The sequence below is a fragment of the Camarhynchus parvulus genome, chromosome 5, assembly GCF_901933205.1.
Source record: "Camarhynchus parvulus chromosome 5, STF_HiC, whole genome shotgun sequence".
NCBI lineage: Eukaryota > Metazoa > Chordata > Aves > Passeriformes > Thraupidae > Camarhynchus > Camarhynchus parvulus.
Genome location: NC_044575.1, coordinates 27,350,604 through 27,362,857, shown reverse-complemented (window position 1 = coordinate 27,362,857; position 12,254 = coordinate 27,350,604). Strand labels below are relative to the sequence as shown.

General features: G+C 41.2%; 1 protein-coding gene across 8 annotated transcripts in view; it reads left to right on the top strand.

The window, feature by feature from the left end:
• Positions 1-249: 249 nt before the first annotated feature.
• PCNX1 (pecanex 1) overlaps positions 250-12,254 on the top strand; it is an 88,983-nt gene continuing 76,978 nt past the window's right edge. For 6 of the 8 annotated variants that reach the window (XM_030949962.1, XM_030949961.1, XM_030949956.1 and 3 more), the window contains exons 1-2: positions 269-515; positions 8,093-8,301. In XM_030949962.1, coding sequence (XP_030805822.1) covers positions 363-515; positions 8,093-8,301 — 362 coding nt within the window. In that variant the 5' untranslated portion in view covers positions 269-362. Of the gene's footprint in view, positions 516-8,092; positions 8,302-10,006; positions 10,064-12,254 lie in introns of those variants that run through there. The other 2 variants (XM_030949964.1, XM_030949963.1) reach the window with 2 other exon arrangements.

Here is a 12,254-nt window from a genome sequence, read left to right as displayed (position 1 = left end):
CCTCAGTAGGCAGGAGCCCCGCAGGCCGCCGGGGGCGGGGCCTAGGCGCGGGGCCGAGCCGGGCCGCCAGGGGGCGCTGCGCGGGCCGTGGCGGGCAGCGGGGGCGAGGCTGCGGGCAGGCACGCGCAGGCGCAGCGCTGCCCCCCCGGCGGCGGCGGCGCGCGTCCCCTGCCGCAAGGGCCGCCGGTCCGTCGGCGGCGCGGGGGCGGGCGGGCGGCCCGGGCCCGGACATAAGATGGCGGCGGCGTTGCTGGGGCGGCGGCGGCGGCGGTTGCGGCTGTCGCGGAGCGCGGGCGGTGCGCGGCTCTGCCCGGGCTCGCAGGGCGGATAGAGCGGGGCCGGCGCGGCGGAGCGGGGCCGTCATGGGCTCCCAGGTGCTGCAGATCCTGCGCCAGGGCGTGTGGGCGGCGCTGAGCGGCGGCTGGTACCAGGACCCGCACCAGGGCGCGGGGGTCAACGCGCTGCACCTCTACCTGTGGCTCTTCCTGCTCGGCTTCCCCTTCACCCTGTACATGGTGAGCGCAGCCCCGGCCTCTACCGGGGCTCGGCCGGCCCTGGCGGGGCCCGGAGTGGGGGGAGGGCCGGGAGGGGCCGCCGCGCGCGCGCCCCCTGCCCGCGGCGCGGCCCCGGGAACGGCCCCGGGCCCCTGCGGCCGGGCCCCTGCGCTGGGAGCGGGCCGGACCCCGCCAGCGGGGCTGCGGCGTTTCGGGAGCATCGACCCCTTCCTGGGAATCTGTGGGTGGGCGCTGTCGGGGCGCGGCGGGGCTATAGGCGCTGGCGCTTTGCCTTCGTCTTTCTGTTTACTTTCTTTCAAAATTGGAAATACCTCTGGCAGCTTCCGCTGCTGATGTCCTGGTAGGTCGGTAAAAAGCAGCTTCTACAGGAACTGTCAAGATTTAGCCAGTGTTTCTGGTTGGCAGCAGTTTCAGTTTCTGACTTTTGAGTCTGGTGGGGGGATGTGGTTCCATAACCTAAAAGTTTTTTTTGGCTGTAGTGTGGTGTGTTGGCTGGCAATGTATCTGGATTGTGTGTTATCAACAAGAAGTTCGTCTGGCTTTTTTGTTTGTGTCCAGATTTCAGTGTACTTGGTTTGTGAGAATTCCTGTCCTATATATCTTTGTAACTGGCACTTCAGTCAAAGCTGTTAAAATACTAACCTTTAAACCTAGAAACTTTCTTGACATTTGGACTTGAGAGCACATAGAGAAGCGGTGTGATCAGATACAAGAACAAGGGGCGGTTTCCTGTTGGCCAGTAGTTTTTTCCCTGTGAGAGCTGTGTTTAACTTATGAAATGCTAGTAGTTTACTTTGGATTTTTCAATAGAAGAGTGTGACCATATGTGTGTTTTGACCAGTTTTGTGCATATGAGGTAGAACATCATTTGCAAGATTGCCAGATGCTGTACAACCTAAAGTAGATGCTGCCTTGTGAAAATGTAGTTAGTGAATGAAATGTTGGAGATAAAATCATATGCAAGTGCAGTTGCAGAAATTGAGAGCTCTGAGGTCAGACATTTGCTTTGTTTAAAAGCAATTTGTAAGGTTGCAGTATGAGACACTTCATACTAAGAAAGAGCTAGTGTGGAAAAGGAGGTTACAACTTTATGGTTTTTAATTCATATTGAAGTGTCTTGAAAAAGGCAGCTCTAACGCTTTTTGTTTGAAAACTTCTGGGCTGCTGGCAGGGAAACTAAAGGCTGAGACAAATTGCATTTAAAATTGAAATTGCATGAGAACAGCTAGATAAAACTTTTAACTAAGCAGATACTTTGTATGAGAACTATGAATCTGTATCTCTTGAAAGTTCTACAAAATATGGGAAGGGGAGACACCTTTTGGTTTCGAATATAGCTTTACAATTTTTTTAAATAAATTGACAAATGCAAAATCTGGGCCAGCATTTGACTCTCCTGCTGCTTTTAGAGCAGTAGGTAAGCTTCAGTTACCCACAGAATGGGGTAAACTTCAGTGTTGCTTAAACAAGTTTTCCTGTGTAAAGGGAAAAGACAGCAGCAAGCTGCTTTGGGTTTTGTTGAGGTCAGAGAAATTCTCTTGCTTCATAGCTGTGGACAAGTTAAAGATGCAACAAGTGCCAACTTCCCTGAGAATAAGTAGGGAGATTAGTCACAAGTTAAAGGAGATTGAATCATATTTGGCCGTTTTCCCTCTTTCCACCCTCTACAGTTTAAGTGTTGTCTAGACATAAACTAAACAGGCAGAACTGTGTTGGTCACCTTAGCTCCTTAGCATCTCGTAAGCTCTTTTTCAGAATAAAAAGCAATAAGTGTTGCATTGCTGTAGGATATACATAAATAAGCAGAACTTGCTTTAAAAGTCTTAGGTAATTGTAATCTGAATTCTGAGCATGGCTCACTGGTGTGTAGGAGGGAGTTTCTAAGCTAGCTTCAAGTGACTTGTTGCTGGCAGACAACCATGTGTGTTTAAAAAATCAAGGTATATAGAAAGACTGCTGATAGGTTTTCTATTACTTACAAAACTTCCCCATGTAAAGAATTACAAGATCATAGCATTACTTTTATATATTGGATCAGCAATAACTGTAGTTATTTCCAAGTTGTTTGTAGCAACAAAGACAAAATAAAGAAGTATCCCCTAAGAACTTTGCTTGTAGCTGGCTTTCAACGCATTTAACAGTAGGCTAATCACTTCCCCCCCCCAAATGTTATTTAGCCTCCAGCAGGAATAAAATGCACTAGGATATAGGAATTTGGGGGTACTTACTGCTCTAAGACTTGGTTTAGTGCATCCAACATTGCTTTTTTTTTTTTGTGCATTTGTTTTGTTGCTCTGGTATTTTCAGAATGGAATCTGGTAATGATTGTGGTCAGAAAGTAATGCCATAAATCTTTGTGTTCCTTTGTATGTGTATGCCCGTGCTGTTAGGGTTGATGGATTTAATGTGTGGTACAAACCTACTTAAAAAAACTAACATTAGAATTCAATAACCAGCCTTTCTTCCTTGGTCCCTCATCTGCCTTCTGAGCTTAAGCATGTGCAAGTGAGTGTTGTACCCTGTACAATATATACCTAAATGTACCTATTTTGCCGATCTGGATACTTTTTCTTGTGTATACAGTTAAACTGTTCTTGTTGGAAGTGTGGCAAAATAAATATGTAGATAATGAAGCAACTGGGGTCTAGAGTGAGATATGCCTGCTCTAGGGAAGCAGCTTGAATCTGTGTTCTTGCATTCGTGGCTTGGCAGTACATATAACAAAAATTCTGCTTTCTAGACTAGAGTAAGTGTATCCTGTTTGTGTACTTGTATTCAGTAGCAGACTCAACTGTGCTTGTTGATGCGCCTTTCTATTGTACGAGCTGATCCCTGCTTTTGCTCTAATGCAAAGCTGAAATTGGGAGAAGAAAATGTGCTTTCTATATGGGGAAGCTGTCCAATCACTTTGTAAAATCTAGTGGTAGAGTTGAAAAAATACCCTGAATGCAGAGGCCGATGTGATGCATCACTGTTGCAGGGGGGAGGGGAAAGAGAGGAGGCTGCCAAAGCACTTCCCCTAGTCGGAATGCTGTTTCAGCCCCACCACGTGCGCATGAGGGGGTGAAGTCTTGGCTCTGGCACTTGTGGAATTTTGCCAGTGACTGAAGAGGAGCCAGGACTGTACCTTGCTTGGGGTAATGGGCTCCCATGTACCTACAGAACTTGTCTGTCAAAGTCGAGCTCGTTTAGTCAACAGTTCACTTAATTTCCTGACTTGTGTACATAGTTATAGAAGTAGGTCATATAAATGTAGCTTCATATGGAAATTTTTTCCACTGAAGTTGTTGAAATATGTCCTGTTTCTTAAACTAAGATGTTAAATAATTGAAATTCAATTTGTGATAGCAATTCCTGATATGCCATATTGTTCTAAGACACTTGCAGTCTCTTGGCTGCTCAAGTTTCAGTAGTATTCTTTGAGGTTTTGGTCAAAAACTAGATAATTTGTGACTGAACTTTCTTCCAGATAATGGCAGTTCTAAGGGCTCTGTCCATAAAAAACAATTAAGGACTAAACTATGTCTGTTGTTTCCTGATTCTTCCTCTTTTCCAGTAAAACTGTTTCTATAAAATACTGGGTTCAAAATACTTGTACTTTTAAGTCTTTTTACTAGATGACTTACTTCTTAATGCTTAGGTAATAACACCTTTATGTAGAGATCTGTAATCTGGTTTGATTTTGGAGACTTAGCTGTTAAAAACACTCATAGTAATGCATTTATTTTTTGAAAATAATCTGGAATTTTTGTTACATCTGTGGGGCCTAGCTAAAGCTAGGTAATCAGATTAGGTAGGACCCATACAGTGTTAGTTTCTTCATGAGGATGTTGTACAGCCTGTAATCAATGAAGTTTCCTCTGGTTCCTGGCACATATGTGCTGGAAACATTAAGATACAGGGACTTTTCTGTAGTTTGAATGGAAATATTTTAGTGCTGGAACTGGTGGTGGGAGGTTTTCTGTTTTGACCATTGGAATCTAGGAGTGCTTAAACCTTTTTTTACCTACTCTTGTAGAAAAGGTCTGTTGTGATACAAGTGAGCTAATTTAAGAGCCAGGAGGTTTCAGAAGAGATAGTCCTCCTTGACTATGCTTTCCTGTATCTTACTTTTGTCCACATGTATATCTTGCATTTGTTAAGTTCACTTGAAAGATTTAAATTTGGAAAGTAACTTGTGGGAAAGGTGGTAGAAAATCAGTGTCCTTCCCTCTGCTCCCCATATTTGAGAGAACTACTTAGTTTCCCTTTAAGACTGAGAAATAATTTAGGGGTAGGAGTTTATCTAATAGTTGGGTTTATTCAGTCATTAGATAACTGAAGTTTTCAACAGAACATAATTAAAAGCACACAGTTTTTATATGGTTCTGTGTAGCTCTTTATATTGTACAAGAGCTTCTGTTGTGATGACTGCTGTGGAGTATGTGTTCTTTTGGTGCTAATGCAAGTGAGTAGAGATGCGCAGTAAAAATGGGTGTTCTCTGAAATACTGTTGCAGTTGTAGCCTTGTGGCCAACTGGTGTCAAGTAACAACTCTGGCCTGAGGGGTTTAGTGTGCTGGGCTCAAGTAAAATGCTTTAGTACTTGAAATTATTTTGATTTTCAGATGTCATCTAGTGGGAAATTTGTGTGACTTAGATTTGTATTCCAGTCTTGAAGGTGGTATCACATGGGATGCTGGTGAGAAATGTCTCTCCTCAAATGTGGTAAAATGCTGAGCACAGTTGGAAATGGTAATCTCACTTTAACTTGCTTTGTTTTGTGGGGAGAAGACCCCAAATTTATGTTGAATGCTTCTAAGTTTGGCTTAGAAAAACAGAAGTTGCAAGTGGTTTAGCTTAAACTGCAGTAAATTTCCTCTTGAGGCTGTGCTCTTGACAAGTTGCTGGTACCATGGGTGGCAGTGCTGCACCACAGCATGATACTTGATGTCAAGTGTGTTCATATGGCAGACTAAGCTAGCTAAAATGCCTTCTATTCCCAGAATATATACCCTATTCTGAGATGAAGACCTACTACAAATATAAAGAAGGAAAGGTAGTCAGTTACCTTAGCTTTTTAAACATTTTTCTGCAATCCTGTGAAAACAGGATGTGAGGAAAAAGTTTGAATTCCCTGTTAGATTTGCTGTAAGTTACATGAGGTGTTTTGCCTTTTTTTTTGCTTGTTCTTAAAGCTTTCCTTTGAAAAACCGGAAGTGTAGATTTTGCAAGATAAAGTGGATATACTGTGACCTCACTGCTGACAGAGTAGAGGGGAGAAATTGATGAGCTCTCTAGACAGAAAAGTAGAGGCATGTCTTTTATGGAGTAACTCTAGCTTTTGTTATCTAGTGTTAGTCTGGCTCTTCTGGTAATGCCTCCTGAGCACTGGGCATTATAGAGGAGGCGAAAGTTGAAGCTGTGTGTGATGGGGTAGCAGACTGCCTAGCAGGTACAGGAAGTTCATGCATTTTCCCAAAGTTAACAGGCTGGCCCTTGCCTGCAGGGAACCAACTCTGAAGTTTTTGGAAGTGGAGGCTCCTCATTTCTTGAGGAAACCATTCTAGCATGGCTTCAGGGGTTATAGGGATGCCATATCATTGTGGATCCTGTTTGCTTATTGATGCTGGTTTTAAGTAGCTTGGTTTCCTCTTTCTCCTCCTTAGCTGGTGCCTGGTGAGTGAATCTCTGTTCATCATGATGATGTTCAGCTCAGCATACAAAATGAAACTTGGCAAACTTCAGCTTAGTTTGCCTGGCCTACTTCAAATGTTATATTCAGTGTTGACTTAACTTGTTTTGGAGGAAAAGGTAGGTCTTAATGATGTTTGTCAGACTTGACTTGTTTTGGAGGAATACCTTGCTAGGTTACAAAGAGTCCATCATGGTGATCAAAGTTCCGGGGGCGTCTTGAAGAGTCAGAATGGGAAAATGAGTAGAGAAAAGGAAAAGAAGGCCTCTCTATTCAGCACATATGACCAGGTTGAGTCCTTTAAAATTGTTTGGCTGACTACTGTGGTTAAGTTATACTACTTAAAATCCTTCTAGGATTCAGGCAATAGTTTTAGGTAGGAGATTGTTACATTGCATAACGTTACACTATGTTGTCAGCCAGTCAATTTTGAATAGCTGAAAATGTTTCTCTGCACTGCTTAGAGAGGCATTGCTGTCTTCTACTCTGAGCATTGTTTTGACTATGCAAGATGTTCCTGGGAGTTTATCAATGATGACTCTTCTCTTCCCATGGTCTCTCTAGGGAGATACAAAAATAAGCTGGAATTGTCCTTCAGCCGTGAGGTCTGAAAAGACAGCTCATTTGTTCTATTAATTTACTACATTAATGTTCAAGCTGGATATCAGATGTTTAATTCTGATTGTCATATGTCTGTGTGTATTTTTATATTTTGGAGGAATATCTCCAACTACACTGAACAGGGTAAAGGATAGTGGTGCAGTGAAATGCTTCACAGCCTAAACTTTTGTTGATTTGTAAAGGAAATGGTCAATTTTTGCATGAATACTGAGACTTAATATCTCATTTTGTTTAATCACTGCCTAGGGAAAAGGCAAAATTTAAAAACACAAATAAAGCATGTTTTAGAAGGATGAAGTGAAATCTGAAGTTTAACCAGTACTTCGAACACTTCTCCTAAATAGCTGTCAGGCTGGACTTTGTCAATACCTATTGCTGAAGTGATTGATTTATAAAAGCCTTATTTACCTGTGCAAGAGCTGCATGCATTCCACTCTTAACTTTGAGTGGAATTTTAAATGTTGCATTCAGGACTGAGGGGTTTTTTTAATGTGGCGTCTGGCCGCCTTTCATACAGATGAAAAATTTTTTTCAGAACGTGTGTTGGCTACCTTTCCATGGGCGTGCAATGATCTAGCAGAAATCGTTGCTGCCTGTGGTCTTGCAGGTTGGGTTCTGCTGTGCAGTGTATGAGTCACACATGTGAGCAACCTCTTTATGTATGCAGGTAGGAAACAGTTTGGCTTTTGTGACTGATCAGTGTCTTGTCATGCAGCAGTAGCTGTTGGAAGCTGACAAGTGAAGTCAAAACACCAATGTTTTGTATCTAAGCAGGTTTTCTCCCTTCCAGCCATGCTGTCAAATGTGCATCAAGTTCTTCTGAAATGGACTTGATGCTGTGTACTAGCCCTGAAATAAGATCTCACCCCATGCTTTGTTGGTTTTTTATGTGCTTAAAATCTTCCCTTTTTTTTCTACTCATAACATCATAACAATTAAAAATATTTGTCTCACACATGCTAGCTCTAAATTTCCTAGTCTAGGTCTTCCATTGCAAAAGCATAGAAGGAGAGAGTGAGAGTTGAACTTGGTTCTCAAGCTTCAGTCAAACAAGTTTATTTAGTACAATGCTGTGGTGATTTAGTATCTTTGGTAGTGCAACAGTTTCTTTCTTCTGTGTTGCTAGACTTTTAACATTTTTCACATGAAGAGTGGCTATAGGTGGTGTAACTTTCAGAATTATCATATTTTCTCCATGAAACAAACAGTTAAAATCTAGGGAGTGTTCTTATGGATATGTGACCTTGTGCTCATTAACTTTTTCTTGCTCTTTTTTTTGAAAGGCTCTTCCTTCTTCCATGATGATAGTAGCTGTCTACTGCCCAGTGATAGCAGCTCTCTTTATAGTTTTGAAGATGGTGAATTACCGTTTGCACAGGGCACTGGATGAGGGAGAAATTGTGGAGAGGAATGCCAGTGAGCATATGGACAGAGGTGCAAAAACAGAACAAAGCAGTGTTTCAGCCAAGAGGAAAGACAGCAATGGGCCCAGGTAAGTTGTCTGCTGAATTTTGCGTACTGCTTCAAATGACTAACAGTCCTGTCTTCTTCAGCTGTGTAACTGGAATTGTGATTGAGATTAAACACTAGGGAATATAGATACAGACCTCTGTAGTTCTGAAAGATGGTTTTAAATCTGGTCTTGAAAAGTAGATTTATTTATGTGCTAGGTTTGAAATTATGCATTCACAATAATTTCCTAGTTCCTCCCCAAAGGAGTTCAAGAGCAGTATTGAACATGCTGGAAACAATAGCATGGGAAATGTGAGCTGATTAGGTCACTAAATGTTTAATGACCATAATTAGTACAAGGAATCGAATTTCAGTAGTAGATGTAGTATTAAAAATCTAGCTGTCAAAGACCACATACTGCATGCTAATTCTTTCCTCGCCAGGGGTGTCTGATTGGGTTGCAATTTTAGTGTTGCAAAACCAGGAGTTGGATACAATGCTTGACTTCAGTCATGGTCTTTTCGAGGAGAGTGCTGTCCTGTGAATTTGGAAATCTTGGAATTGTTGTGCTCAGTAATGATGATAATGATTCTGAACTACTGTCAATAGGAGGTGATTCCTTTCCAGACATCTCCTTTGTAGCCATCGTAAAACAATGCCAGAGGTTTTCCTCCTCTAACCAGACTATTTGGAGAAAGAAGAGTAAAAGATGACTCATCAACAAGGCCAGCTTAACCAGTTTGATCAGACCGTGGATGTTATAAGCTCGAATATCAAAGCCTCTGCCTGCTTTAGATAATTTGAGACCATCTTAAAAGTTAAACTGCATGAAATAAATCAACCTTGAATTGTTAGCTTTTAGAGATGGCCTTTCTGTTGTCTCTGAGTTTCCGGTACTAGTAGCCATGAGTAGTTTTGAAAGTGAGATGATTTGTATGCTGTCCTGACTCTTAAAAGATTGTGTGTCTTACTAAGGAAATGTGGTTGAAAGAAGCCTCTTGAGTGTGTTTATTGTGATGCTTTTAAAGAAAGGAAGTGTTCAACTGCTGCTCTTTAAAATGATAAGCCTAGAAGTAAAAGGACATTGCCGTCTATATATGGGGTAGCTCCTCATGGTCCTAGGTCCTTGTGTGTCTTCTCTCAGCTCAGGTATTGTTGGCAAAAATGATGTCTTAGATTCCTCTAAAGCTGATATACAGTAACTTCTTGTATCAATCTTTTATAAACCTGACCTTTTTTCCATGATGTGTTTGGCAACTGAAGCTGCTGATATTAATTGTGACTCTGTTTAGATCACCCTATACCTTACCAACACTATACTGAGGTATTTTGGCAGGCTGCTTCCCTAATTGTATTTTCATGCTTACTCTGCTTAATAAAATTCATGGAAGTAAACTAGTGGTCTGTTCTTCCTCATGCAACCTTGGTGATGCATGTTTTAGGTGTGACCTTTAGGCGTTTTGTCTGAGTTGTTTTTGGTGGGGTTTTTCTTTTTGTTTGGTGTTTTTGCTATGTAGCTTTTGCTTCCAAAACAGGGCCCCAAAGCTGGTAAGGGATTTCTGCTAGTGTTGTGAAGTACTTGCGGTTGTTTCAGTTCTGTTTTGTCTAGGGAGCAGTTGACATGGGACGAGATACTACATTATAAGCATTGTGAGCTCAGAAGTAGAGGTTAGTTTAATGCTGTGTGTCCTGCTTGCCAACTAAAGTTTCATTAACTTTTATATGATCCTTGTTCCCACTTTCAGGTCTCTTAACTAGAACTGGGAACAAGGTCAATGCAGAAATTACGGAGTTACTTTTTGGTAAGTGGGATGTACAGTATACACTAATCTTTGCCTGGAAGCTTACAAGAACTCTGGGGTAGCATTCAAACCAGTAGATGGGATGTAGAATGAGTGTTTAATATTGAGCTGTAACCTCCTTAGTAAGTTAAACTGGAACACTATTAAAAACCCAAACTGATCTGGGAGGAGAATGTGTGTGTAGGGTTTTCTGATTTTTAAACTCTGCTCCCCTAATACAAGGTGGATATAGGGGAGATCTCTGCAGATATACTATCTAAAATATTTGCATAATCAGAATATTAGTTTTGATAGCTTAGGCTACAGCATGTGATACTGAATAAATATGCATATAGTATAGTTTGCAAAGCCATCCTTGAGTTTTTACCCTGCCACATATACAGTCATGGAGAGAACTTTAGATACAAATCTTAGTATATTTATTTGCAGGATTAAGCAGTGGTTGTGTTCAGGATTCTGTTTAGCTTCTAAGAACTGCTGTTCTTTTATTCTGAAGATGTTTATCGTCCAAGTGGTGCTTTCAGGTATCTAACAAATTATAGGCTGTCATTTGTGGGCTTGCTCGAACTGCTCATTTATCTTCAGTTAATTGTGGTTTGTGGATGGGGGTTTCTTTCCATGAAACTTTGGCATGTTTAAGCAAAGAACAACTTACCATTCCTTTAGAAATGCCTTGTTTATTTTTTTGCTTTCCTCTTTCTAAAGCTGAAATTCTTCAGTTAATGTTTTTGAAAGAAAGTCTTAATTTAGAGAAAGGAATGTGAGTTGCTGTTTTCATATTTCAGGTGTTAGTATAGTAATGTTTATGTGAGGTTTCATGAAAGCAAGTGGGGAGGATACAGGCTCCTGGTCTCATAGAAATTTAGAAGCAGTGCAAGCATGATCTTTGTTGGGTATCAGTGGACCCACATAAATAATTTAAAGCACTTAAGTCAATCTTCTTTTGGATATATGAATATAGCTTCTTGTCAGTGGCTGTTGTGGTTCAAAGTATCATAAAGTCTTCATCTGGTGACACTGCTGTTCCTGATCTCCATCAGCACCTGTAATAATGATGCTACATAAATTTCACATGTACTTCTACCAAGTAAAGCTAGTAGCTGGAGAATGTTGCATCTTTGAAATATTTACAGTCTACTTAAATAGGAGCAAATAAAATTTGAAAAAGGTGATCTCTCTCAAAGACTATCGCCTTTGCTATTTATTCTCCTTGCAGTTTTCTGTGGCTGGCAGACATGTTCTTGAGTTTGGAGTTAGTTTTTATTTTTGACTATCATTAGTGACTCAGGCTTGGAAGAAAATTTCTCTTAATACTTGAATCTGTTGTGATCTAGCATTTGCAGTACATGCCGTGGTTCTTATGTATTTTGACAGCAGCCTCCTGACTAGTTACCCTACTCTTTTATTGGACATTAAGGACAGACGATGATTTTCCAAAGAAGATAATAAAACTCTTTCTCTGCTTTGTCCAGAAATCAAATAAACTTATTTCCGATTACCCCTTGAAGTTCTGGTCTGAATGTCAGATTTCTGTAGTCAATCAGCCTAAGTCAGATTTTAAACTTGAATTAATGCAGACTTATGGCCTCTTCATGCTTTTGGTTAGTCTCTGACATGCTGATGAGATATACCTGCAGACAGTAATTTTCCTTCAGAGTTACTAGTAATTAGAAACAGTAGTTTTAATTTGCTTTATGTCATCTTTGAGTGCCTCTTCCACAGCAGTTTCTATTACTGGCTGTAATTTTTTCCATCTTCTTGATTTGTGTTGTAACTTCATGCAGTTATTTTGTTTGCAAACCGTAATGTGTAACACTTGCCTAAGGAATGAAGACAGCAAATTTCTGTGAGAAACAGATGGTAGAATTTCATATCAGGAAGTCCTGGCCGCAGCACTAGTGTCAAGTAGCTCCTAAAGAACTATGGATGTTGCAAAAATCCGGGTACTTAGGCATACAGTGGTCAGTCCTAGAAATCTGTTTCCTGCTTCTTCCTGCAAACTTTATTTGTTGATGTTTGTTACTAGCTTTTGTTCATTCATTTGTGTGTGCTATCACAGAATATAGGAGCTGTGAGTAGAGTGGTGGTGATGGATTTTGTTGTTGCTTATGCTGGTATCTGATGGTTCAGTTTTAGACAAAATTGCTGCCTTCTTTGGCTACATGGTTCTATGCATGAAAGCTTATTTGCA